Genomic DNA, 25,851 nt, shown 5'->3' with positions numbered 1-25,851 from the left:
TCAGAGAAAAGATTTGGCCGGTTGAAAAAAATCACTATTATCACTGTCAGTAAAAAAAAATAAATTAATAAAATCATTGTATGTATGAAGAAATTTGGCTTTTGACTACTCCAATTGATTTCACCAGCGCTTCCTTCCCCCTGCTGTGCAGCAGTAAATATTGCAGCATTATCTCAAAGGCAGATATAAAGTTGCATTCAGTTTGACATTGAATATATATGGATTCAAAGAAAGCAAACAAGCAAAAACAGAAAAAATCACTTGATGATGGTGTATAAATATTTCAGTACAAAGTAAGTCATTTATAAACAGGAAATGGTGTGGGAGTTAGGTTGACATGACATTTTTTCTAGTGATTTCATTTCTTAAAGCCAAGCAGCACATGATGCACCTGCTTCTAGATTTTTAAAAACACACAATGCAAACTTTTCTGCCATTGCCTGCAATGTTTCCTCTATCATGACAGTTAAAGTTAAATGGTCAGTGGATCTTTTATAGTGCTTTTCTACTTTGAGCACTCTACACAACGTGTCTCATTCATACGAGCACTTTTTGTATGCTTCTTCTCCGCAAGTGCTTTTTATCTAACGTTCACATACATTCATACTATAACTCATGAATTCAGAGAACAACGTGAGATTTGTATCTTGCCTAACGATATTTGACAGATCGGGATTGAGCCACGAACCTTCCAATTAAAACCTTCCTGCTCTACTTTCTGAGCCGCAAAAAAAGCAAGGGACACTTCTCACTCCCCCTCAGGGAACCCGGTCTTCCATGTGACATGAGTTCCACTTCACTAACTAGGATCTGACACGTGGGTGAATAGGAATTAGTGCACAGTGAAGGACCCCTAGCAGCAGAGGACAAGTCATGAACATAATGGTAAATACAGTCCAAAAACCAGGATTGGAGAAGGAGTCATTGAGTGTTTGTGTTTGAAAAATGGTTAAAGTTTGTTTGGAAGGGGAGTTTCTTAATGTGATTCATTTAATCTTATTTCAGGTCCAGGTCTCTCTTGGAAATGAGATTTTTAGTCTGAGTAAGTTATAGAATATCAAAAGATTACTTTTTAAAAAAAAAATGACAACATCCAAAGGAAACTACTTTAGTATTACTTAGAAAAACAAACGTTTTCCTCATACTTGATTCAGTTTATATTTAATACAACACATAAGATTTATAAATGCACACATTTTGGGAACCATTTTTAATTCCTTTGCGAATTTTAATTTTCTGCAAATACAATTTTGTAGCATCCATGACACTTTTCTTATGCAATTGTACTCATACAATTACAAATCAGACACTGAACTTTGTATGTATTAAAAACAATGAGGGTCTACCTGCCAGCTGCATCCACCTCAACACATGCAACTGTTATATGAAAGCATATAACAATTTATACGCTTTCATACTGAACTCAACTGACAATTACAAAAACCATAAATGATAAATTTGAGTTATCTTCACTCTTACCCAGATGTGACCGTGTCTTCAGGCAGTAAGGTACATGTTCAACTTTTATTTTCTGTCGTGCAAAATTGCAGTCACCTCAAGGCACTTGATAATTTAAGGTAAAGACCTTCCAGTAACACAGAAAAACCCTTATCAATAGATAGCACAAAATTAAAATAAAGAAGTTGTTTACCAAAAAAGGCAGCTAATAAAAACCCCCAAACTTGATTACATGGAATAGCATTTAAAGATGTATCGAATGAAAGGTTGGACATAGAAAGCAGTGGTACTCCTACATAAAACCCATCACTACATAGCCAGTCACTAGCCAGTGAATAAGAAACTGACATTTTTCAACAATATGCACCAAATAAATGTAATAAATGTCAAATGTAGCACATTTTCACTTAAAAAATTAGCAAAGTAGCTGTAATTCCAGGTTTCTAAAGCAAAAAACAAAAAAAGTTAATTTAACAGATCAATTTTCACATTTTAATGTGACCTTTACTTAATTTTCATAAAACAATTTAATTTTCAATTTTTCGCAGTAAAGGGGGCACTATAATGGTTTGGGTGCTTTTTCCTTCAGTGGAACAACGGAGCTTCAGGAGGTGCAGGGGCATCAAACAGCTGCTGGCTATGTCCAGACATTGCAGAGCATCCCTCATGACTGAGAGCCCTCATCTGTGTGGTAACGACTGGGTTTTTCAACAGGACAGCGCTAAAGTACACAATGCCTGCATGACAAGGGACTTCTTCCAGGAGAATAACATCACTCTTTTAGACCAACCTGCATGTTCCCCTGCTTTAAATCTAATTGAGAACCTTTGGGGATAGATGGCAAGGGAAGTTTACAAACATTTCCAGACAGTAGATGCCATTTAAGAGGTTTTTTGGAGGTGACTCAACCAAAGCTGGTGCTGTTCTTTATTTGAAATTAGGGATTGTCTTGACCTTTTATATTTTTTGTCTTTGAAGATTCAAAGCAATTTTTCTAACATGAAATACAAAAGGTGCACGATTAAGACAAGACTAGTTTCAAATAATCAATGCAGCAACTGCTGTTTATTAGATAAGCCACATGCATTATGACCCATCTGAAGAGGATTCAATCAGTTTAAAACATCAACTGATTGAATCCGTGAATCTGAAAACGTGTTTCTGAGTGAAAGAGACAGACATGTACAGACTGAACTATCTGTTCAACAGTCAGAGTGTTTCTCTAACAGGAGGACACTCTTTACACTCAACTCAGCACAGACACACCGAGGAAACAGGAGACCAGAAACTAAACCCAGGATAAAGAGTTTGAGTGAAAGTGGTGTTGAAGGTGTGGAGGTGGATCAGAGTGTCAGAGGAGACACTGTAGAAGGACAGAGTGCCAGCAGGACAGTCCACATACACTGCTACTCTGTTAGAGACGGAAGAGGAGATGGATGTTTTTCTGTTATTGTGCCAGACAGAGTAACCAAGAACATTAGAGCACCACAGACTCCAGGACTGATCATTGTATCCAAACACACAGTCATCACTGTCTCCTTTCCTTCTGATTCTTCTGTAACTCACTGATATATAAACATTTCCTTTCCACTCGACCTCCCAGTAACAGCGACCAGTCAGACCATTTTTACACAGCAGCTGAGGACGGACATCAAATCTGTCTGGATGATCAGGATATGACCGAACCTTCTCCACACGCATCACCTTCATGTTGTTGTCAGACAGTTTGAGTCTTTTGTTTACTGTGTTTGTGTCGATTGTAAGTTTACAGGAATCTGATGGAGAGAACAAACACAATCCAGTTGCAGTTACTGATCCATCATCTGTTCATTGATTGACACTTTGATGATGACACCTGACATCAGAGATGTGAATGAGTGATGTGACAGTTTGAAGATGGTTGAATGTGTGCTGCTTTGTTTTCATGAATCATATTAAAAACAAACTTACACTTCCTCAGACCTGGTGTCAACCATTGTTCTCCAGCAGGCTCCACCCTGAAAGGAGGAGGGGGGGTCAGACCAGCACAGTCTCTTTCAGCATGCACACATGGACATTGCATGGCTCTCATACACATACTGTTTTACATTGATAAAGGAACAGTCCAAGAGTTTCACAAATACACTTCAATCCATACGTGGATCAAACTGCTGATGATTTGGACTGATCCTGGATCTGTCAGTACACCACTGTATTGAATGAAATTGATTGATTCAAACTGTGACCTTCATTATCTTTATATTCCTCTTCTGTTTAGCTGGAAAGGACACCTCCCTGCGACATTAGAATAGGATCAATTAGAAAAGCTCTTTACTGAGATTGTACATGTAAAACTAAATGATGGGTGAGCTCACTCCAAGCGTGCAGGAATCAAATATAAATAGTAGACCGCAGGCATAAACACCAAACTGGACAAATATATAGCACACATTGGGAATCAGTAATGTAACATGTAACTGTACTCAATGCTGTAATTACATTACAGTTGTCTTGACGCAGCGTGGATAGAAAAGAAAAATCAAAAACAGGCACTTTCCTTCCTCCACACTGAGCTACAATCAGTTTTTTTTAGTTCGTGTCCCTCAGGAGGAAAATGCTGCAGTGGTTTATAGTGGAGATATACATTTGATTTTTAATGCACAAAAGTCTGATGATGAAATACACACCACATCCAGGACACAAACAACTGCATTATGCTGCTAACACAACTTTGGCTCTTTGCAACCCTGTGCACAGATGGCATGCTAACACAAAGTGACAAAGCCAGAATCCAGAGCGATGTTATAGCTGTGTAGATGCTGACTAGAGTCCAGAAACCCAAGGCTGATTTTTAAACAGACAACAAAGGCAGTGATGAGCAGTCAGGCTTGGAGAATCCATTTCTACCTGCTCACTTTTCTGCAGTAGAATCACTGTGAAGTCTTTGTGCTGCTTTGTGTTGTTGCTTTTGTGTCCATACACAAAAACTATCATTAGGACAGATTTATGTGTTAGAAAAAGAGGAAGTTACCAGAAACCTTTTTTTTTTTTAAATTTAGTAGAACTTGAAATTTTTATCAGTGAGTAAACAATTAGTATTGTGCCCTCAGAAACATCATGTTATTCTTAGTACTGTATACTTGTAATGAATAAGTTGTCCTAACACAGATATCTTAAGTAAGCTTTACTTCGTTTCTTTTTTAGGGAACGAGTTTGAATCATTTTTTTAAGTTTGGGGAACTAATTGGATTTTACAGTGAAGTGGTTCAGTTAATTCATTTATTTGGCAAGTAATTAAGTAATGATTTTCAGAAAAAGGACAATTACTGTGTAATCCATGACTCTTTTGTGTAATGATCCCAACACTGGTAATGATAATAACTTATTGTTTTTCTCTCATTTATTATTTTAATTCTCTCTTTTTCCTCCGCCCAAATGTGTTAATCCTGGCTTTATGCAGCCACATTTAAACCTCTCAGATTTTCTTTACCACCTCTGTTTTGGCAGGTTTTTGTCTTTAAGTAACTTTCCATGTTCATGGGATGTCCTACTATACTCTGTATGCTGGATTTTTCAAAAATAAAGTTCAAAAAGAGGCAAAAACAGAAACATGGATTCTTTGTCTCAAACAGACTTGAGGCTATAATTGCTGCCAATGTTGCTTCAACAAATTACAGAGCCACAGCTGTAAATACTTGTGTGATATTATCTATCTATATATTATATTATATATATATTATATTATATATACAGGGAGTGCAGAATTATTAGGCAAATGAGTATTTTGTCCACATCATCCTCTTCATGCATGTTGTCTTACTCCAAGCTGTATAGGCTCGAAAGCCTACTACCAATTAAGCATATTAGGTGATGTGCAACTCTGTAATGAGAAGGGGTGTGGTCTAATGACATCAACACCCTATATCAGGTGTGCATAATTATTAGGCAACTTCCTTTCCTTTGGCAAAATGGGTCAAAAGAAGGACTTGACAGGCTCAGAAAAGTCAAAAATAGTGAGATATCTTGCAGAGGGATGCAGCAGTCTCAAAATTGCAAAGCTTCTGAAGCGTGATCATCGAACAATCAAGCGTTTCATTCAAAATAGTCAACAGGGTCGCAAGAAGCGTGTGGAAAAACCAAGGCGCAAAATAACTGCCCATGAACTGAGAAAAGTCAAGTGTGCAGCTGCCAAGATGCCACTTGCCACCAGTTTGGCCATATTTCAGAGCTGCAACATCACTGGAGTGCCCAAAAGCACAAGGTGTGCAATACTCAGAGACATGGCCAAGGTAAGAAAGGCTGAAAGACGACCACCACTGAACAAGACACACAAGCTGAAACGTCAAGACTGGGCCAAGAAATATCTCAAGACTGGTTTTTCTAAGGTTTTATGGACTGATGAAATGAGAGTGAGTCTTGATGGGCCAGATGGATGGGCCCGTGGCTGGATTGGTAAAGGGCAGAGAGCTCCAGTCCGACTCAGACGCCAGCAAGGTGGAGGTGGAGTACTGGTTTGGGCTGGTATCATCAAAGATGAGCTTGTGGGGCCTTTTCGGGTTGAGGATGGAGTCAAGCTCAACTCCCAGTCCTACTGCCAGTTTCTGGAAGACACCTTCTTCAAGCAGTGGTACAGGAAGAAGTCTGCATCCTTCAAGAAAAACATGATTTTCATGCAGGACAATGCTCCATCACACGCGCCCAAGTACTCCACAGCATGGCTGGCAAGAAAGGGTATAAAAGAAGAAAAACTAATGACATGGCCTCCTTGTTCACCTGATCTGAACCCCATTGAGAACCTGTGGTCCATCATCAAATGTGAGATTTACAAGGAGGGAAAACAGTACACCTCTCTGAACAGTGTCTGGGAGGCTGTGGTTGCTGCTGCACGCAATGTTGATGGTGAACAGATCAAAACACTGACAGAATCCATGGATGGCAGGCTTTTGAGTGTCCTTGCAAAGAAAGGTGGCTATATTGGTCGCTGATTTGTTTTTGTTTTGTTTTTGAATGTCAGAAATGTATATTTGTGAATGTGGAGATGTTATATTGGTTTCACTGGTAAAAATAAATAATTGAAATGGGTATATATTTGTTTTTTGTTAAGTTGCCTAATAATTATGCACAGTAATAGTCACCTGCACACACAGATATCCCCCTAAAATAGCTAAAACTAAAAACAAACTAAAAACTACTTCCAAAAACATTCAGCTTTGATATTAATGAGTTTTTTGGGTTCATTGAGAACATGGTTGTTGTTCAATAATAAAATTATTCCTCAAAAATACAACTTGCCTAATAATTCTGCAATCCCTGTATATATATATATATATATATATATATATATATATATATATATATATATATATATATAAAACACCCAGCACGCCCCTGCGGGCGGTTTATCCTTCAAGCTTGGGTCCTCTACCAGAGGCCTGGGAGCTTGAGGGTCCTGCGCAGTATCTTAGCTGTTCCCAGGACTGCGCTCTTCTGGACAGAGATCTCCGATGTTATTCCCGGGATCTGCTGGAGCCACTCGCCTAGCTTGGGAGTCACCGCACCTAGTGCTCCGATTACCACGGGGACCACCTTTACCTTCACCCTCCACATCCTCTCGAGCTCTTCTCTGAGCCCTTGGTATTTCTCCAGCTTCTCGTGTTTCTTCTTCCTGATGTTGCTGTCATTCGGAACCGCTACATCAGGGGTGCCCAATCCCGGTCCTCGAGAGCTACCGTCCTGCAGCTTTTAGATGCATCCTTGTTCCCACACACCCGAATCAAATGAATGGCTTGTTATCAGGCCTTTGCCAAACACGATGGCATGCTGAAGAGGTAATCAAACCTTTTGATTCAGCTGTGTTGGAGTAGGGATGCATCTAAAAGCTGCAGGATAGTAGCTCTCGAGGACCGGGATTGGGCAGCCCTGCGCTACATCGATCACTACGGCCGTCTTCTTCTGTTTGTCTACCACCACTATGTCCGGTTGGTTAGCCACCACCATTTTGTCCGTCTGTATCTGGAAGTCCCACAGGATCTTAGCTCGGTCATTCTCCACCACCCTTGGGGGCATCTCCCATTTTGACCTCGGGACTTCCAGGTTATACTCAGCACAGATGTTCCTGTACACTATGCCGGCCACTTGGTTATGGCGTTCCATGTATGCCTTGCCTGCTAGCATCTTGCACCCTGCTGTTATGTGCTGGATTGTCTCTGGGGCATCTTTACACAGCCTGCACCTGGGGTCTTGCCTGGTGTGATAGACCCCAGCCTGGATCTTGTACTCAGAGCTTGTTCTTGTGCTGCCATGATTAGTGCCTCTGTGCTGTCTTTCAGTCCAGCTTTGTCCAGCCACTGGTAGGATTTCTGGATATCAGCCACCTCCTCTATCTGCCGGTGGTACATACCGTGCAGGGGCCTGTCCTTCCATGATGGTTCCTCGTCTCCCTCCTCTTTCTTGGGTTTCTGCTGCCTGAGGTATTCACTGAGCACTCGGTCAGTTGTATTCTTGGATGTTCGTTGTCTCATCCTGGACTGTGGTGCTGACACTCACCAGTCCCCGGCCCCCTTCCTTCCGCTTAGCGTACAGCCTCAGGGTGCTTGACTTGGGGTGAAACCCTCCATGCATGGTAAGGAGCTTTCTTGTCTTTATGTCTTGTCTTATATATATATATATATATATATATATATATATATATATATATATATATATACACAAACCTCTTCCTCCACACCACAACAAATCCACACTTCCTGCTAGCTATGAATTATGGAACTGTATCTATTGTATCTATTAGGGGTGCAACAATACTCGTATCAATATTGAACCGTTCGATACAGTGCTTTCGGTTCGGTACGCATATGTATTGAACAATACAAAATTTTTTATTTATTTTATCAACTTTTCTTCTGACGATGCTGTCTGTGTTGAGCGCTCAGTGGATCTGCGTTCAACTACTCCGCCTAGGCTGCACTGTCGAGTGCAGATCCACTGAGCGCAGCGCAAGCTAGCAAGACAGAAGCTAAGCTTGTTGCAACATGGAAACTGCCTCAACGCTACCTGAAATTGAACCTCCCCCACCCTCATTCAGATCTGGTGTTCTGGAAATCCATCCTACCTGGCAAATCATCCTACCTGTTGTTTCTGCGCATGCGCACAACACGAAATTCAGTGGCAAATTGTCCTACCTTTGTGAATATTAGCTAGAAAAATGCTCTGACCGGTAATATTAACTGCCAAAACAACCTACCTTTGTGAATGTCACCTACAAGCATACTTAAACTGCTAAAATTTTGTGGCAAATCGTCCTACTTTTGTTAATCTGAGCTAGAAGCATACTTTAATAGCTACATTTCAGTGGCGAACCATCCTACCTTTCTGAATATGAGCTAGAAGCGTACTTTAACAGCTAAAATTCAGTGGCAAATCATCCTACCTTTGTTAATAACAGCTACACACATACTCTGACGGGTAAAATTAAGTGCCAAACCATGCTACCTTTGTGAATGTTACCTACAAGCATACTTTAACGGGTAAAATGAAGTGGCAAACCATCCTGACTGTATGCATATGAGCTACAAGTATACTCTAATGGGCAAAGTTAAGTGGCAAACTGTCATACCTACTTAAATTGGTGCTGGAATTACTCTGTGACAGCAGAAATGTGCATAAACTACTTACGGTAGGACGTTTTGCCAAAGTAGGATGGTTTGTCAGAACACCGGCGTTTGGAACTATCTTGGTTTTCATGTGAAGTATGACCCTGATGGTAAGCGCGTCATGGACAAAAGTAAAACAGTATGTCGATGTGCCATGCAATGCTCAATTGGTGGGAACTAGTGCGTTAGCGCAATTAGCTTGTTAACGTGTTGATGCCGTCCAGCCCCACGCACGGGGCGATCCGCGGTAACTCGTTAACGGAGATTTGCCGTGTTACGGCGTTAAAGTCATTTTTTTTTGTGATCAACATTTTATTGATTTAAAACGGGGTTGGGGGGGGGGGGGGGGGGGGTACAGACATATACAGCACAACTGTAAACTGCAGTAGCAAAGCAAACATTAGCAAACAAGGCATAGGGACAGCAAAGAAAAGACACAAAAACACAAAGTTAAAACCAATTATTGCCTCTTCCAGGAGATAACTCTGGATGAGAAGATTTTCCAAGCGTCAACAGTCGTGGGTCGAGCTTTATTTAATTTTGCTGTGGTATGTTCAAAACCAATAACACGGATAAGACATCGTCTCCAGAATGATTCCATACAAATGTCAGGACAGAACCACTGCTTTGTAATAGTCTTCTTTGCGGATGTGAATCCAGCGAACAACATTTTGCATTGCATTTGTTTTAAGGAGATTTCAGAGGTATCATTAAGGAGACAAAGACCAGGATTGGGAACATAAAAAACTTCCAGTACCTCAGATAACACAGAGTTCACAAAGACCCAAAAATTGGATACCACAGGACAGTCCCAAAACATGTGCAAAAACGTGCCAGGTGATGAATCATTGCAGATGTGACACGTTAAAGTCATTTTAACAAGATTAACACTGACAGCACACAACAAATATGACTGCACATTTACTCCGACATCATCCTAGTGCAAAGACAAGTGGAAGCAGACAAAAACAACAAGCATGCATGCTACAAACTTTACCCGAATCGTTTAGACAGCCGTTAGCACATGATTCTCCTTATGAGGACCTGATATGTGTAATATGCTGCTGAGAATATTGCCCAGAAGAAGCGTATAGTATAGCTTTTGTTTTGGAAAGAGACATTTCTCTGTAATAAACTCTCTTTTCCAAAGATGAGTGATTCCTCAATCAGATAGATTTATTTTATTATTTTGTTGTTTCAGCAACATTAAATTTAAAAACTGTACTTCTGAGTTAAAATATATATTTATAATTTTAATAAATGACAAATTAAAAAGGAATGAACATTTTTTGTATCGAAAAAATATCGAACCGTGACACCAAAGTATCGAACCGAACCGTGAATTTTGTGTATCGTTGCACCCCTAGTATCTATGTCCTCTGCTTTCATAAAGGATGCTCCAGTAGTATCTCCTCTTCTAAAGGAGGTAATTGTCATGGTACCGTGTCTGCCTGGCGCTCCCTGTGTGGCTACATGTGTGTTTTTGTTTTTGCCTCTGCTCTCTCTTGCTCTCGCTCCTCCCCCTCTCTGTTCTCCCTTTGTTTTCCACTATGCCTGGGCGGAGCTCATTATGGGCTCCCGCCCTTGGCCCACGCACCTGCCACTCCACACCTGAGAGTGATCTCCCTGATGACCTGCCCTGGACTATTTATGACAGCAGTTTGGTGTTATTCCTCGCTGGACCATTGTAGACTGCAGTTAGTTACTGTCAGTAGAATCTAGCTTTCTCCCATGATTTTTTTTCCTTCGCTAACTTTTTTTCTCTTGTAAATAGATTTCCCCGAAGCCTGCCCTCATGTCCCTTGGATTTTTCCCCGTGTGTTCGTCTCAGTGGAGCGTGTGTGGATTACTGAAGCGTTTTGTGGATTACTGCCTGTGGAATGTTCTGTAGAGTCCAAGTGAATCTCTGAGTGAGAGCGGAGTGTCTGTGCCTGTTTTCCCCAAGCCCCGTGAATCCCTGGAGCTCTGGTTTTTCCCTTCACCGTGTAAATATTCACCTGGTGTTTGTGTAAAGAATAAAATTTGTAAATATACTGTCAGCGGTCTGCACGTGAGTCCGTTCGGTCAGCCACGACAAAAATAAAGGAAGCAATGAAGCACCTTTCCTCAGTATTTGGAGAATTCAAGCAGCTCTTATTGTTTTTTTTCATGCTTCCTGTGCTGCTTTGGATTTCGGTTTGATGGACTTGTGTCTTTTGGCCACTAAAGGCTCCTTTTGTCACTTCCTCACCTGCCTTTGCATCTTTCACCTGTCCTCAGTATTATTTTACCTTTCATACAGAGCATTTCAGGGTCAGGCTCCTGTGTATGTAGTCCATCTCCACCATCACTCTTCATCTCACTCACTTAGTTCAAACATGACAAATTTACTGTCTGTCGCACAGACCTACCTAAAGGTCATCAAGCTTCTTAGACTGTGCCCCTTTCTCATTTCTCAGTTTGTACATCCTCCACTGCTCTCCTCATATCTTAGCCCCTCCCACCAGAGACGTGAGCAGAGGAGCCAAGGAAAGGACACGAGGAGAGAGGAGTCATGGAAAGAGGTGTCTAACAAAATCCAGAGAAATCCAACAATTTATTTTCACTTATTTAATTCATCCAGTTACTTTAGAGGCTCTTAAATGAAGGATTTTGTTAAGAAAATGTTTTAGTTCCTCACATTTTTATACAATCTTTTTGTTCAACCCACTGAATTAAAGCTGAAAGTTTGAACTTCAACTGCATTTGAGTTTTTTCCTTTAAAATTCACTGTGGTAACCAAAATTACAAAATGTTGTCTCTGTCCAAATATTTATGGACCTAACTGTATGTCTACTTTTAATTAAAATCTCAATATGTGTTATCAGTTATCATTAATGTTTCTGCAAACAGACTCGTTGGAGACCCCCTACATAAAGATCCATGTACTATCCAACTAGACTAGTGTGTCTGTCCCTAAAAATACTCCTCCATGTGTGATTGTTCATGTCTCATCTGCAGGACACAAACAGGAAGTGAGTGAAGGACACAGGAAATGTTTTCAACTCTTCCTCCTCTATCAGACATTCTCTTCATACCTGAGAGTGTCCAGTGGATCCTTCAATCCAGCCGACAGCAGTTTCATTCCTGAGTCTCCTGGATGATTGTAGCTAAGGTCCAGCTCTCTCAGATGGGAGGGGTTGGAGTTCAGAGCTGAGACCAGAGAAGTACAGCCTTCCTCTGTGATCAGACAGCCTGACAGACTGCAGACACACAAAACATGAATCCATCTGTGAACAATGACTTTCTGTTTGTCAGATACAATAACATTATCCATTTACGTCCATTCAGTTTAATTTAACTTTATTTATAAGTGACTGTTTCCGGATAAGGTACCGGACTCCGCAATACAACTACCGGGGTTCTCTGTGCACCGTGCAGACAGGTCACAGGATCTTACTGGTAAAAGCAGAGGCGGTGGTGTGTGTTTCATGATCAACAACAGCTGGTGTGATTATGCGAACGTGCACCCGGTCAAATCCTTCTGCTCACCGGACCTGGAATACCTGATGATTAAGTGCCGGCCATTCTGGCTACCGAGGGAATTCACAGCAGTGATTATTACGGCTGTTTACATTCCCCCACAAGCCGACACTGACCGAGCACTCAGGGAACTGTACAGTGCGATCAGCAGTGAGGAAACTGCACACCCAGAGGCGGCGTTTATCATGACCGGGGACTTTAACAAAGGAAACCTGAAGAAAGTTTCACCAAAACTCCACCAACACATCCATTTCAACACTCGTGGAGACCAGCACATGTCCGACTACCAACCTCTGTATATTTTATATACTTTATTTTATTGTTTACTCTATTTTATTAATATCTATTAATTTGTAAAATATGTATATATACACACACACACACACGCACGCACGCACACACACACACACACACACACACACACACACACACACACACACACACACACACACACACACACATATTTAGTATACAAATTCAGTAATATGCATACACTCATATATTGTACATATATTTATTCATATAATTCTCAGATTTAGCCATTCTTATATTTAGCTTGTTCTTATGGTATTGTATTGTGAAGCTCGCACACAAGAATTTCACTCACATGTACTGTACCAGTTTACCTGCACATGTGATGTGACAATAAAAGTGATTTGATTTGATTTAACAGTTTAAGGTAACTCCCTACAATATTAGAAAGTCCCAACCATCAGGCAATCGACTGTGAGCAGTGCTTGGTAATGGTGGGAAGGAAGAACTCCCTTTGATAGAAAGATCCTACCAGTGAAAACAGGCTACAGGAGAACCATCTACAATGACTGGCTGCAGGGTGAGGGGGAAGAGAAGAGATGAGCTCAGAGAGACAAGAACAAATCACAAACTAACAAGAGAGAAGACAAAAGTTAAGAGCATGCAGTAGTGACATATAAAAACATCAGTAGTGAAAAGAGGTGGGCGGAGGAGAAAGAAGAGTATCATGGGAAGTCTTGCAACAGCCTGGGCCTATAGCAGCATAACTCAGGATCACCTGATCCACCTCTAACAATAAGCTTTATCAAAAAGGAAAGTTTGAAGCTGATCTTAAAAGTAGAGAGGGTGTCAGTCTCCTGAATGCAAACTCAGAGGAGAGTGTTCATCTGCACAAGTTTAACTTGTCACAAAAGCAGAATTCCCAGTTAAACATTATTTTGCTAAACATGAAGCTTTTACAGCTTTTCTCAGTGATCAATATATCAGGATGGGGATGGCAGTGACATCACAGATTTACCAGAATAAAATCTATGATCTCCATCTTTGTAACTCTGACACTGTGGACAGTGTTGCTGTTAGATTGGAAGTTTCTGGCACTGCAAACATTTACTGTGTCGCACACTGATCAGTTATCAATCATTATTTGACTAGAATCAATCACACTGATGGAAACGTGTGTCACAGGTGGATTTTGGAGATGTCATGACCTTTGACCTTTCTTAAGAGAGTCAGCTGTGGATTATTCATTGTTGTGTCTGATACTTAGAACTGTGAGGAAGAATGGTACACAGTTAATCGGGGTACCCTCTATCTGAATTAGGAAAGGTTGGCAGGCCGCGTGTGGGCCACGCTGAGTATCACTGTTTGAAATGTGAACATTGTTCTGCTACAATCAATGGACTAAACCAGAGAAGAAGTAAACAGACTTTACAATGAAGATCCTCAGTGTGGATCAGTATAATATCAGCCTTGTGTCTGCAGTTTAGTGTCAGCACAACTTTCACATCATATTCATCTCAGCACAACTAAAACATGGTGACTGACCTCAGAGTTTTGAGTCCACATCCTGAACTCTCCAGAAAGCCACACAGCTGTTTCACTCCTGAATCCTGCAGGTTGTTGGAGTTCAGGTCCAGCTCTCTCAGGTGGGAGGGGTTGGACTTCAGTGCTGCTACCAGATAATCACAGCTGATCTCTGACAAACCACAGCTCCCCAATCTGTATAAAGAATGAAAGATGTAAGTTTATTAGACAAAGTGTGTGCTTGAAATCAGTCAGTGTTTCATAATCTTTTCAGAGCTGAAGAAGGTTCAGAATGTAGAAGTTTAGAAAATGGAAACTCCAAACAGCTGAAACCAACAGGAAGCAGCTTCAAAAAAACACAAGAGAAAAAATCTCTGAATTTTTCACATTAAAGTTGTACATTTATCATAAAAAACATAAAAAAGTCATGTTTTTTCATTCCAGGATCCCCATGTCTTTTAAAGGTGAAGTTGGAAAGAAATGGACATATTTGAAGGCCATCACCTTTTTCAGTCACATTATTAAAGCAGACAAACTACAAGCTCATTTTCATTCCAACAAGTCATCTTCTGACCTGGACTAACAACACTGGCCTCAACTGTGTTTAATATTTAGGCACGTAGATTATTTATGTGCTTCAGCTCTTCTTAAATTTTACCACCAACACGTTTCAGGAGGAGCAGCTTTTAATTTGAAGGCCAGCTTTCTCTGTTTCCTGTTTTCATTGTTCAGTGCATTAAATTGTGTTACACAAAAATAAGAAAAGCAAAGTTTTCAAGCGTTGAAGAATGAATTCACACGTCAATAAACATTTTCATCAGCACAAGCAGGAAATAGCCCAAAACTGCTATTTCTCATTCTACAATTTCAACAAATGCACATGAATTATACTTCATACACAGACCCACAGTCTCTGATTGCTCTGAAATCTCACTTACAGCTAATGGAAATAAAGAAAAGTCCAGACTGACAGTTTACTGTCCTTGCCCTGAGTTTCCACGTTTTCACCAGCTAGACAGTGAGATAACGATGATTCAATATCCAGACTTATTTTCCTTTCTGTGCTCATTTATTAAAGACCGGCCTCTCACCGTGGCTCTCTCTTTGACCATCGTAAAACTGAAAGCATACGAAATATTGTGTTAGCTAACCAACATTGCAAACTAGCTTGTTACACGCTTATTGCAAGCTAACAAGATAAAACGTTCATCTTAATCATAAAAATGATCATTAAGCAAAACAAAATAAAATTATGATTTTATCATCATTCATACTGACGGACAAATGTCGTCCAAAGCTACAACATTTTAAGGTTCATATGAGCTTAAAACAATAATACTTCAGCATCACGGTGAGCCATCTTGGATTTTTCTTTTTTCTAAAGTAACCAAAAAAATATTACAAAGCAGCCACTAGAGAGAGGGCAGTTTACAAAACCATATAATCCATCTTAATTTTTAAAAGACAGAACCAATGACTGTATAAAAGATGGACAACGCGACACCACCTCCTCCCATTGTGCAAAAATAAAGCCAAAATATCCCACTTGTGGAGGCTGCCATCTTGCATTTTTGGAGCCAGAGTCTGCGCAGTAGTGACTTGAGGTGGAGCGACTGTGTAACACTCCCGCCCACACACCCGCTAGACGTGACCGCAAACACGCCCCCTTACACTTTTTACGTAGCCCGGCTGCTCTAGTTTTTTGCTGGTTTACCGCGTTCCCCTGGCGTTTACTGGCGTTCCCCCAGACAAGCTAGAGGAGGAGGCTGGGGAGAGGGAGGACTGGGCTTCTCTGCTTAGGCTGCTGCCCGCGTGACCCAGCCCCGGATAAGCGGAAGAAGATGGATGGATGGAACAAATAGCCTGCTCATTGGTGTGTCAAACAAAACATGCCACAGAAAACATGAACCAAACAATACTTCTCTTTTACAAAATATGTGACTGTAAAAACTCCTCAGACAGTAATTAAGAACCTCATAAGCCCTCCAAAGATAAATAAAAGGTGAAAGGACTGGTTCTTATATAGCTCTTTTATACTCCATCTGAGCACTCAAAGCACTTTATACAACTCGTTCATTCACCCAATCACACCCATTCACAAAAGAACATTATCTAAGCTGTTTCAGTGCTTCATGCACATTCACACTGCATCGGAGAGCAACATTCTGGATAGTAGCTGACCTGCTCTACCACCTGAGCTACAGCCACCCCGGTCAAAGGTCATTCGCCAATTCTACAAAGCTTGGTTGTTTATTGTTTAATATCATTCAGACCTTAAATGATAAGCAGTGGGAACGTTTGGATTCTGACCTGAGAGTTTCCAGTGTACAATGTGGACTCTGTAGCGCAGCAGACAGAAACTTCACGCCTGAATCTTGCAGGTCATTGTTAGTCAGGTCCAGCTCTTTCAGAAAAGAGGACTTGGAGCTGAGAACTGAGGACAGAGCATCACAGCTTCTCTCTGAGAGGTTACAGCCACTTAGTCTGTAAAAAAAACAAATTAATTAAATCAGTCAAATGAATTTTTAAAATGCCACCATGCAATACAATTACTGGTTGACTAAATAGCTTCATTAAAACACAGCTGTCTTTCTATCAGCACTTACTCCTTGTAAGCTTCACCTCCTCCACCTCGTAATTCAGAGGACATTAACATAAACTATAAATCTAGTATAAACATCATTTCTGAGTCATGTTTGGAAATGTAATCTTCTCTGAACCATTTGCATAGTTTAGAGCCTGATACTGAAATATATCTGTGGACAGCACGGACATTCAAAGCAGCAAAGATCACAGAAGACGACTCTGTTCAATAAATATTACACTCATGCTGTCAAGAAAGACCAAAGGTAGGTAAAACTCTGGTTGTTGCAGCCATCCAGTAAGACATGCTTTGTATTTGCAGTCGTGCTGTAGTTTGTGACACCTGGTGGATGAGTTGTGAAGGATGATGAAAAGAAGATTTAAACCCAGGCCCTGGAGTCACAACTCTAACCTTCAGTACATCGGCCACCTGCTCAGCCAGGTAAGCTATAGCAGCAGTCAGTGTGTGAGTTAATTTGAAGACAATGATGAGAATAGCTATAAGTCAGGGGAAAAAACAAACAACTTATAATAAGAAGAGCAGGTTCAGGGAGGGACAACCATCTGCTCCAACCAGTTTGGGAGTGAGGGGAGAGAGCAGGCCAAAAACAACAAAGAAACAAAAAACACACTGTGGAAGACCGAGGCAGAGTTTAGTAATTAACTCAATTCAACAGTGGTGCATGAACACATGAAAGTGGAGAGAGGTGGGTGAAGAAGTAATGCTCATTACATCCTGGGAAGAGCCCAGAAACCTAAGCTTAAAAGTGCAACTAAAGACGTTTCTGTGGCTACAATGATTCACTGAGTAATTCAAATGCAAATGCTTTGTTTAATGCATGAGCCACCATGCATGTAAAAGTGAGTGTTTCACCAATATTTGTGACCAAAAATAGACCTGCAGTAGAAATGTATCTAAAAGCATGCATGTGAATATAAGGTATTACAACATTTGGCAGTTTTTAAACAAAGACTGATAACACAACAGCAGCACTGATGATCATAGTTTATGGTAGACTCAGCGTTTCGAGTACACAGAGTTCTTGAGCCATCAAAGAGGTTACAGCTGTATAGGAGTAATCCCAAACTTTAGGATACAAATTCATACAAAGACAGAAAGCCTGGTGAAATAAATTACTGACACAGTTGGATGTTTGAAGTAAAACATGAGTACAAATGTACTTACAGAGCTTTGTTGGAGGTTTTGAACACTGGCAGCAGCCTCAGAAGAGCCTCCTCCGAAGCAGAGTATTTCTTCAAGTCAAACACATCCAGATCTTTTTCTGATGACAGTAAGCTGAAGACCAGAGCTGACCACTCAGCAGGAGACAGTTCATCTTCGGAGAGACTTCCTGATCTCAGGGACTGTTGGATCTCCTCCACTAGAAAACAATCATTCAGTTCATTCAGACAGTGGAACAGATTGATGCTTTTCTCTGCAGACAGATTCCGATTCTTACTGAGCTTCTTATTGATGTACTGGACTGTTTGTTGATTGGTCTGTGAGCTACTTCCTGTCTGTGTCAGCAGGCCTTGTAGGAGAGTCTGATTGGTCTGCAGTGAAAGACCCAGGAGGAAGCGCAGGAACAAGTCCAGGTGTCCATTTGGACTCTGTAAGGCCTTGTCCACAGCACTCTGGTAGAAGTATTTCTCTGAAGATTCTCCTGTTTCAGATTTCTTGGAGGTTGTTTGTTGGTCTTCCATCAGATTGAGTCCAGAGTTGATGAAGGTCAGATAGACATGAAGAGCAGCCAGAAACTCCTGAACACTCAGATGGATGAAGCAGAACACCTTGTCCTGGTACAGTCCTCTCTCCTCTTTAAAGAGCTGTGTGAACACTCCTGAGTACACTGAGGCTGCTCTGATATCAATGCCACACTCTGTCAGGTCTGATTCATAGAAGATCACGTTTCCTTTCATCAGCTGATCAAAGGCCAGTTTTCCTAGAGACTCCATCATGTTCCTGCTCTCTGGACTCCAGTGTGGATCTGTCTCAGCTCCTCCATCATACTTGACCTTCTTCACTTTGGCCTGAACCACGAGGAAGTGGATGTACATCTCAGTCAGGGTCTTGGGCAGCTGTACTCCCTTTTTGGTATTCAGCACATCCTCCAGAACTGTAGCAGTAATCCAGCAAAAGACTGGGATGTGGCACATGATGTGGAGACTTCGTGATGTCTTGATGTGGGAGATGATCCAGCTGGCCTGCTCCTTATCTCTGAATCTCTTCTTGAAGTACTTCTTCTTCTGTGGGTCAGTGAACCCTCTGACCTCTGTGACCATTTCAACACACCTAGGAGGGATCATATTAGCTGCTGCAGGTCGTGTGGTTATCCAGAGGTGAGCAGAGGGAAGCAGTTTCCCCCTGATGAGGTTTACCAGCAGCACATCTACTGAGGTGGACTTTCTAGGGTCAGTTAGGATTGCAGTTTTGTGGAAGTCCAGAGGAAGTCGACACTCATCCAGACCATCAAAGATGAACACAACCTGGAAGTCTTCAAAGCTGCAGATTCCTGCTTTTTTGGTTTCAGTAAAGAAGTAATGAACAAGTTCCACCAAGCTGAACTTTTCCTCTCTCAGCACATTCAGCTCTCTGAAAGTGAATGGAAATATGAACTGGATGTCCTGGTTGGCTTTGTCTTCAGCCCAGTCGAGGGTGTATTTCTGTGTTAATACAGTTTTCCCAATGCCAGCCACTCCCTTTGTCAGCACTGTTCTGATTGGTTCATCTCTTCCAGGTGAGGCTTTAAAGATGTCTTCTCGTCGGATTGTTTTTTCTGGTCTGTCTGGTTTCCTGGATGCTATTTCAATCTGTCTGACCTCATGTTCATCATTGACCTCTGCAGTCCCTCCCTCTGTGATGTAGAGCTCTGTGTAGATCTGATTCAGAAGGGTTGGGTTTCCTGCTTTAGCGATCCCCTCAAACACACACTGGAACTTCTCCTTCAGAGCAGATTTAAGGTTACGATGACAAACTACAGCTTGAAGTTCTGAATGAGAAGAAATATGTAGAATATCATTTGAAAATGAAAATATACACTTAATTCCAAAAACAATGAATCTTTAAAACACGTTGGTCTTTCTCTTAAGACATTAGTAAATGTTTCATTTATCCAGCAGCTTAAATCTTTAGAGAAATCCTCTTACTGCTCTGCAGACGGTCAGCCAGCTCCTCCTGCTTCATTTTCCTCAGGAACTTCAGTGTGATCTTCACAAATGCCTCTCTGCTGCTGCTCTTTCGACTTACTAAGCACTCTGGGTAATCTGCACTCAGAACCTTCTGGATCTTCTTCAGCTCGTTCTTCACAAAAGTGATGATGTTGTCCTCCAGCAGCTGGAACAGAATACTTTATGAATGAGCCAATCAGACTGAAATCATGGAGCCAAACATCAGATCCATGTTGGACACACTTACAATCCACCGGTCTACAAAGAGCAGCATGGAGAGGACTGTGAACACAATAGATGTAAAAGTAGTTGTTGTACATGTACAGACCATAAATATGGAGTCCAGGTGTGTTTGATGCTGCTGGGCAGACTGACCACTGGGAACCTCTGAGCTCTCCTGGTCCACTCTGTGGAGGAACCATGAAGAATCAGTTCAAGCACAAGATAAAGATCCAGTAGTTTCTGCTCAGGTAACTTCATCTGAATCAAGTTTGTCATGTTTTAAACTCAGATTGTGAAAATATCAGGCATTTTCAGTCTGTTTCATGGACTCTCTTTCATTGCTGATGGATGATGTTGCAGAAGCTCAGACTTCATTAAATTGAACAAATTAACTCAGTGGGAGGTAAAACTGATAAACCATCAACCACCTCTACAAGCAGTTCATTGCTCAAAGACCAGAACATTATCCCAGGTCTGCCCTCCACCACTATAACAACAGCTTTACAAACTGGGTAGATTAGTGTAGGACATGTGAGAAATACCTGCTGTGTCATTTTGTCACAAATCATCTGACACCTCTGAGTTTTTTCTAAAACAAACTTTGTATATTGAATGAATTTGTGAAAGTTTTACCGTCATACTAATAATACAATTGCAATTTGGTTCCTTAGTCATCGATTCATAAGTTCAGGAAAGTAGATGCGTTTTTCAGGGCAACCCCCCACACATTTAATCTCTATTGAAATCACTAAACAAATGTAACGTCTAGTATAAAGGTCACAATCTGAAGATCAAATCAGTTTTTGTTCCCTGTGATTAAGTCTGAGCATCAGTATCCTGGGATTTATCCACTACATCCACACTACTGTTGTTCAGTGTTCTCCTGATGGAGGTCTCATTAACACCACCCAGTATGATCCGGGCTTTAGCTGCTTAGACGTTACCCTGGGTCTCTTTGTGACCTCTCAGACTGTTTAACAGATCACAGACACAATGACAGATCAGAGAGAGAGCAGCTCTGTTCTTTAAAGACAAACATGAACCCACTCAGTACACACTTTCCCCACAGATATGAGCATATCTGTCCTGAAACAGTCTGACATTTTTATCTTTTTGTTTCATCGTTTTCTTTGTAAAAATCTGAGGATTTTTCAGCTCGTATTTATCCAGGAAAACGCAAACATCTAAAGGAGCTCATCACAGTTCTCTGACCTCGTTGGTCCAGGTTCATCACTGAAGTATGGAGGTTCATCTTTGGACAGGTCACTCCTCACAGACAGACAGCTGGATCCTGCAGACTGTGACCTCTGACTGCTGCAGGCACAAACATGTTTTATTCAACGATAAATTATCTGATGAAAGTCATTGAAGCAGCTCTGATCACACAGACTGCAGATAATGCAGCTGTTTCCTGTCAGTAACAGTCCTCTTAGATTAGAGTACAGCTTTTTACAGGAAAACAAATGTCCCTGAATGCAACAGTGAGAAACAGTCTGCCTCTGTGGCTGTGATAGCTGCCGTTAGGAGCGTTCATGTGTTTGCAGTTATACGAGGAGATGTATCATCATGGAGATGTTAACAAATCCTCAAATCCTACAGCATCACGTGGCACGCACAAACAACTTCCACTGATCAGAGCGATGTCCTCTTTAAGGTCTGCAAACCTTAGTTTGCTTTCTAGAGCAGTGTATCATCCTCACAGAGCACAGCTGGCATGCTTGTTTGTGTTAGCTTAGCCACTAGGCTAAAGTCAAACTACCCACTGCTAGCAGCTGTTTCCATCATAGTTTAGGATCCAGATGTGTGAGCTCTAAATTTGCACCTGTGATTAAAATAAATAGCTAAAAACAGCCAATTGTGTCCAAATATGTGTTAAAAGCAGATAAAATGACAGTTACACCTGTGCCTGTGTGTCCTTTGAGACACTACTCTCCTACAGAGATGCATTTTAGAAACCAGTAAACATCAAAATCATTTAAATCAGACAAACTGACATCAGTTCATGTTACTGACAGCTCACCTCTCTGCAGCAGACACTTTAAAATCAACGAGACCACCTTTAGACGTGTCACTCCTTAAGGACACAAAGCTGGATGGAGGTCCAGGCTGGTTCCTGTGAATAATGATGGAGCAGTGATGCGAGTGCTGAGCTGTGACATGGAGAATAGTCATGGACAGTTAGAGATGGTCATCTCACCTCTGAGATTTGGTCTGGCTCTCACGTTCCCCACACAGAATGGTTTTAGAGGGAGGGACTCCCTCCTCTCTGTCCTCACACTGATCCATGCTGCTCAATTTACATCCACATCAGCTCACAAACACTTTCTACCTTCACCTGCAGAGAAAACACAAATCATTCATGTGCACATGAACTGAAATCCTCTTTTCCATCATGTGTGCTGTCCAAATATCAACTCCTTCTTTCCTGCTTCATCTCAGTGTCAGTTGAGAGAATGACAAACCCACTATGTGTCAACATTTGATGGATGATGACACAGAAATGTGAAGTGATATTGACCTAAATGTGTCCTAATGATAATGAGAAGTGATTGTGTGAGCTGTTACTAGGATGTTAGCCCAGCCCTGAAATCTTTGCTATTTTCACTTGATAACAGAAGCTGTTATATATATATATATATATATATATATACCTAAATAAATACAAGCAGGAAGCATGTTTTCATAGTGTTATTTAGCCATCAGAACATCCTACCTAAATAAATGCAAGCAGGAAGCATGTTTTGATAGTGTGTGTTATGCCTTTTGGTCAGAAGTCAATGCATAGTCTGATTAAGTTACATAAGCAAAGTGATAAATAAGTTCAAAGTTAAGAAATATTATAAGTGATTCATGCTAAAAACAGTTAAAATGTCTGGGTTCGAAATTTGCTCAGAGTGAATCATCGTTATCACAAGTGATCTTGTATTGTATGTGCGGAAACGGGAGCGAGGGAGCGCTCTGATCATTAACATATCTTTGACGTATTTTCTCCGTTAATGCCGTGAAAAGTGCTTCGGCAGTATTAAAAGAGTGAACGAGTTCATGTACACGCTAAGAGTGCCCTACACGCTTGTACCTTGGGAAACGTTCGTCTTTGTGAGTATTAATATGTTCAGAGATAACTTTTATATGTGTTTACCTGGAGTGAACTGCGATGCTAATGTAACGCACGTGTTAAGCTAGGCTAAGTTTGTCATTAAGATGTGTATTAGCTAGCAATTTATTTTCATTTTCTGTATATTTCAGTTACAAATAAGAAATAGCAAGGAGAAACCTTGAGAGAGGAAAGGCTTTAAAGGATCTTCATTAAAAGCAAGAAAAGCAAGCCTTGTGTGGAAGATCTCCTCTATTTTGTTCGCTAGCTGTCTAGCTTCACATGGTCACGTGTCGTGAGGGCAGCGTAGTGTGATTTGGCCATTTGAACGTCCTACCTAAATAAATGCAAGAAATTGATCAGTGTTGTCTTTGCTTACTTACTGTTTTTAGTGTTAACAATCCACATTGCAGGCACTGCATCTTTCAACATGTTTGTGGGTAGATTTGGATGTACCAGGTGTAAGTGCAGCCACTCAGCCTTTACTCGATGTGATCATAGCAGCAGGTGCAGATGTGTGTCACAAGTTAATCTAGTAGTAGGCTATGGTACTTGGCCACAGGTGGCAGCAGTGGACTGACCTGCATTGGAGACTGGTCCAGCTTGTATGTGGTAGTCAGTAGATGGGTTCCAAATTGAGGATTATATGCAAGTTTTGGAGACTGTTTATTACTGATCACTGTGTAACTGTGGATCATTATTAGATTGACCACACTTATACAGATTGTATATAACAACTAACTCTAAAATGTTCATTTGCAGAGAAAAGACACACGCAGACTATGCTAACGACATGTGATGTTACAACACCGGTGAAATATTAGTGTCATATATTTGTTCACGACATTTTTCTTATGGGCAAAAGTATTGATATCATGATGAACAAGGGTGGTGATTCTTATGACTTTGTGTATATAATTTGCTATTTTGTACAAATGTAGGCTGATAATACATACATGATATCATTTCATTCATTTCAAAGGTTTATTTGCATGACGCATAAACAGACACAATTGAAAGGTACAAATGTATTGTGCATGAAACGAATTCAAACGTGCTGCAGATGTGTGTCACAAGTTGATCTGGCTGTAGGCTGTGGCACTTGGTTCACTCGAGTCCATGTTAGTGCACAAAGTAAACTGCACGCTTTAGTAATAAAACGTGCGAGAGGAACGATAACGACGACAAGAGTCTCCCGATCGTTTACTCTTGCTGTCCTGTGAACAACAACGGCGTGGTGTTAATTTTTTGCTGTTTTCGCGATCGTGTCGCGCATGAGGATATCACCAGGTAAACTTGCCACATTTTTAAACATTTTGTTGTTCAACAGCATCAACACTGACGGAGTGTGTTTGAGACAACCTCACAAGTGTCACAGATGACACATTTGGCGTTTTTTTTTTTTTTTTTTTTTTTTTTTTGCTGGTTTGTCGGTAGCAGCTACTGAAACGCAAGTCTGCCATACATCTGTTCGACCAACGCCAGTTGATCTAAACGCCAGTAGATCTGGAACACCAGCAGCTTTACAGCTGTGGCTCCAGCAAACATCAGCTGATACTAGAAAGTAATATTAAATAAATGCTAACAACAGCTGATCAAGCTTAAACGTGTTGTTCTTGTTTAGCGTGACATCCACTGGTTTCCTCTTTCTGGCGCAGAGAGAAAAGCCGATCAGCTGATCATTGATCAGTTTCATGATTGAATTAGCAACTTTCTACCTTAAGTAGTGATAGGGAGAAATCACGTTCCTTTTCACCTCAACTTTAAAGTTCAACCTTCCCGGCTGTAATTGGTCCAGTCCCGAGTCGATGGCCAATCCACCACCATTCATTTATACCGTTAAAAAAAAGAAAAGAAATAAAACCCCATCTGCCCATAAAATCGAAAAATCACAAGTGGCCCGGTATGCCCGATGGCCAGTCCAGCCCTGCACAGCTGATGTTAGCCAGAAAAACATTACACACCGACTTTAAAGGAGAGACCGGAAATAAAAACACACAGAGTTAGTTGTGTGAATAAATCAGACATGAGCTGAAGAAACAGTAAAGTTCCTAAAGACGAACTGTTAAAGGAGGAAACAAAGCACACTTACAGTTTCTTCAAACACACCAACAACAAGCTCCACTTACTTCCTCATTGTTCAGCTGCTTCCTGGAAAGCCAGTAGTGATGTGTCAGTCTCGAACGAAAGTGAATGACGCAAGCCCCGTCTCCTTATTGGCAGCCGTGTTTTGTGTTTGTTTTTCTTTCTCTCACCCTCTGTCTCACACTTTTTTTTCCGCTTCACTCCGCATGCGAGGCTTGTGCTTTGCGCTGGGTCAGGGGGGAGGGGCGGTAACTACACTGGCAGTAGCACCGGTGTCCTGGGAATCCATCCGACCTGTTGTTTCTGCGCTTGCGCGCAACACAAATTTCAGTG

General features: G+C 41.1%; 1 protein-coding gene across 4 annotated transcripts; it reads right to left on the bottom strand.

Moving 5' to 3' along the window:
• Nucleotides 1-1,181: 1,181 nt before the first annotated feature.
• On the bottom strand, nucleotides 1,182-25,851 carry LOC101478206 (NLR family CARD domain-containing protein 3). 4 transcript variants are annotated; one of them, XM_076881404.1, is made up of 12 exons: nucleotides 25,526-25,851; nucleotides 22,537-22,674; nucleotides 22,360-22,452; nucleotides 21,552-21,653; nucleotides 20,446-20,524; nucleotides 20,097-20,283; nucleotides 18,136-19,939; nucleotides 16,677-16,850; nucleotides 14,388-14,561; nucleotides 12,146-12,310; nucleotides 3,409-3,455; nucleotides 1,182-3,233 (listed from the first exon to the last, which is right to left on the bottom strand). In XM_076881404.1, the coding sequence occupies exons 2-12, from the start codon at nucleotides 22,623-22,625 to the stop codon at nucleotides 2,710-2,712; spliced, it is 3,438 nt and encodes a 1,145-aa protein (XP_076737519.1). In that variant the 5' UTR covers nucleotides 22,626-22,674; nucleotides 25,526-25,851; the 3' UTR covers nucleotides 1,182-2,709. The 4 variants fall into 4 exon arrangements, with proteins under 4 accessions (XP_076737519.1, XP_076737533.1, XP_076737526.1 ...); XM_076881418.1 differs by having other exon boundaries at nucleotides 21,552-21,650; XM_076881411.1 differs by having other exon boundaries at nucleotides 25,563-25,851.

Source organism: Maylandia zebra, linkage group LG3 (assembly GCF_041146795.1).
Source record: "Maylandia zebra isolate NMK-2024a linkage group LG3, Mzebra_GT3a, whole genome shotgun sequence".
Classification (NCBI taxonomy): Eukaryota; Metazoa; Chordata; class Actinopteri; order Cichliformes; family Cichlidae; genus Maylandia; species Maylandia zebra.
Note: the sequence above shows the minus strand (reverse complement) of the source record. Positions and strands in the feature narration are given on the sequence as shown.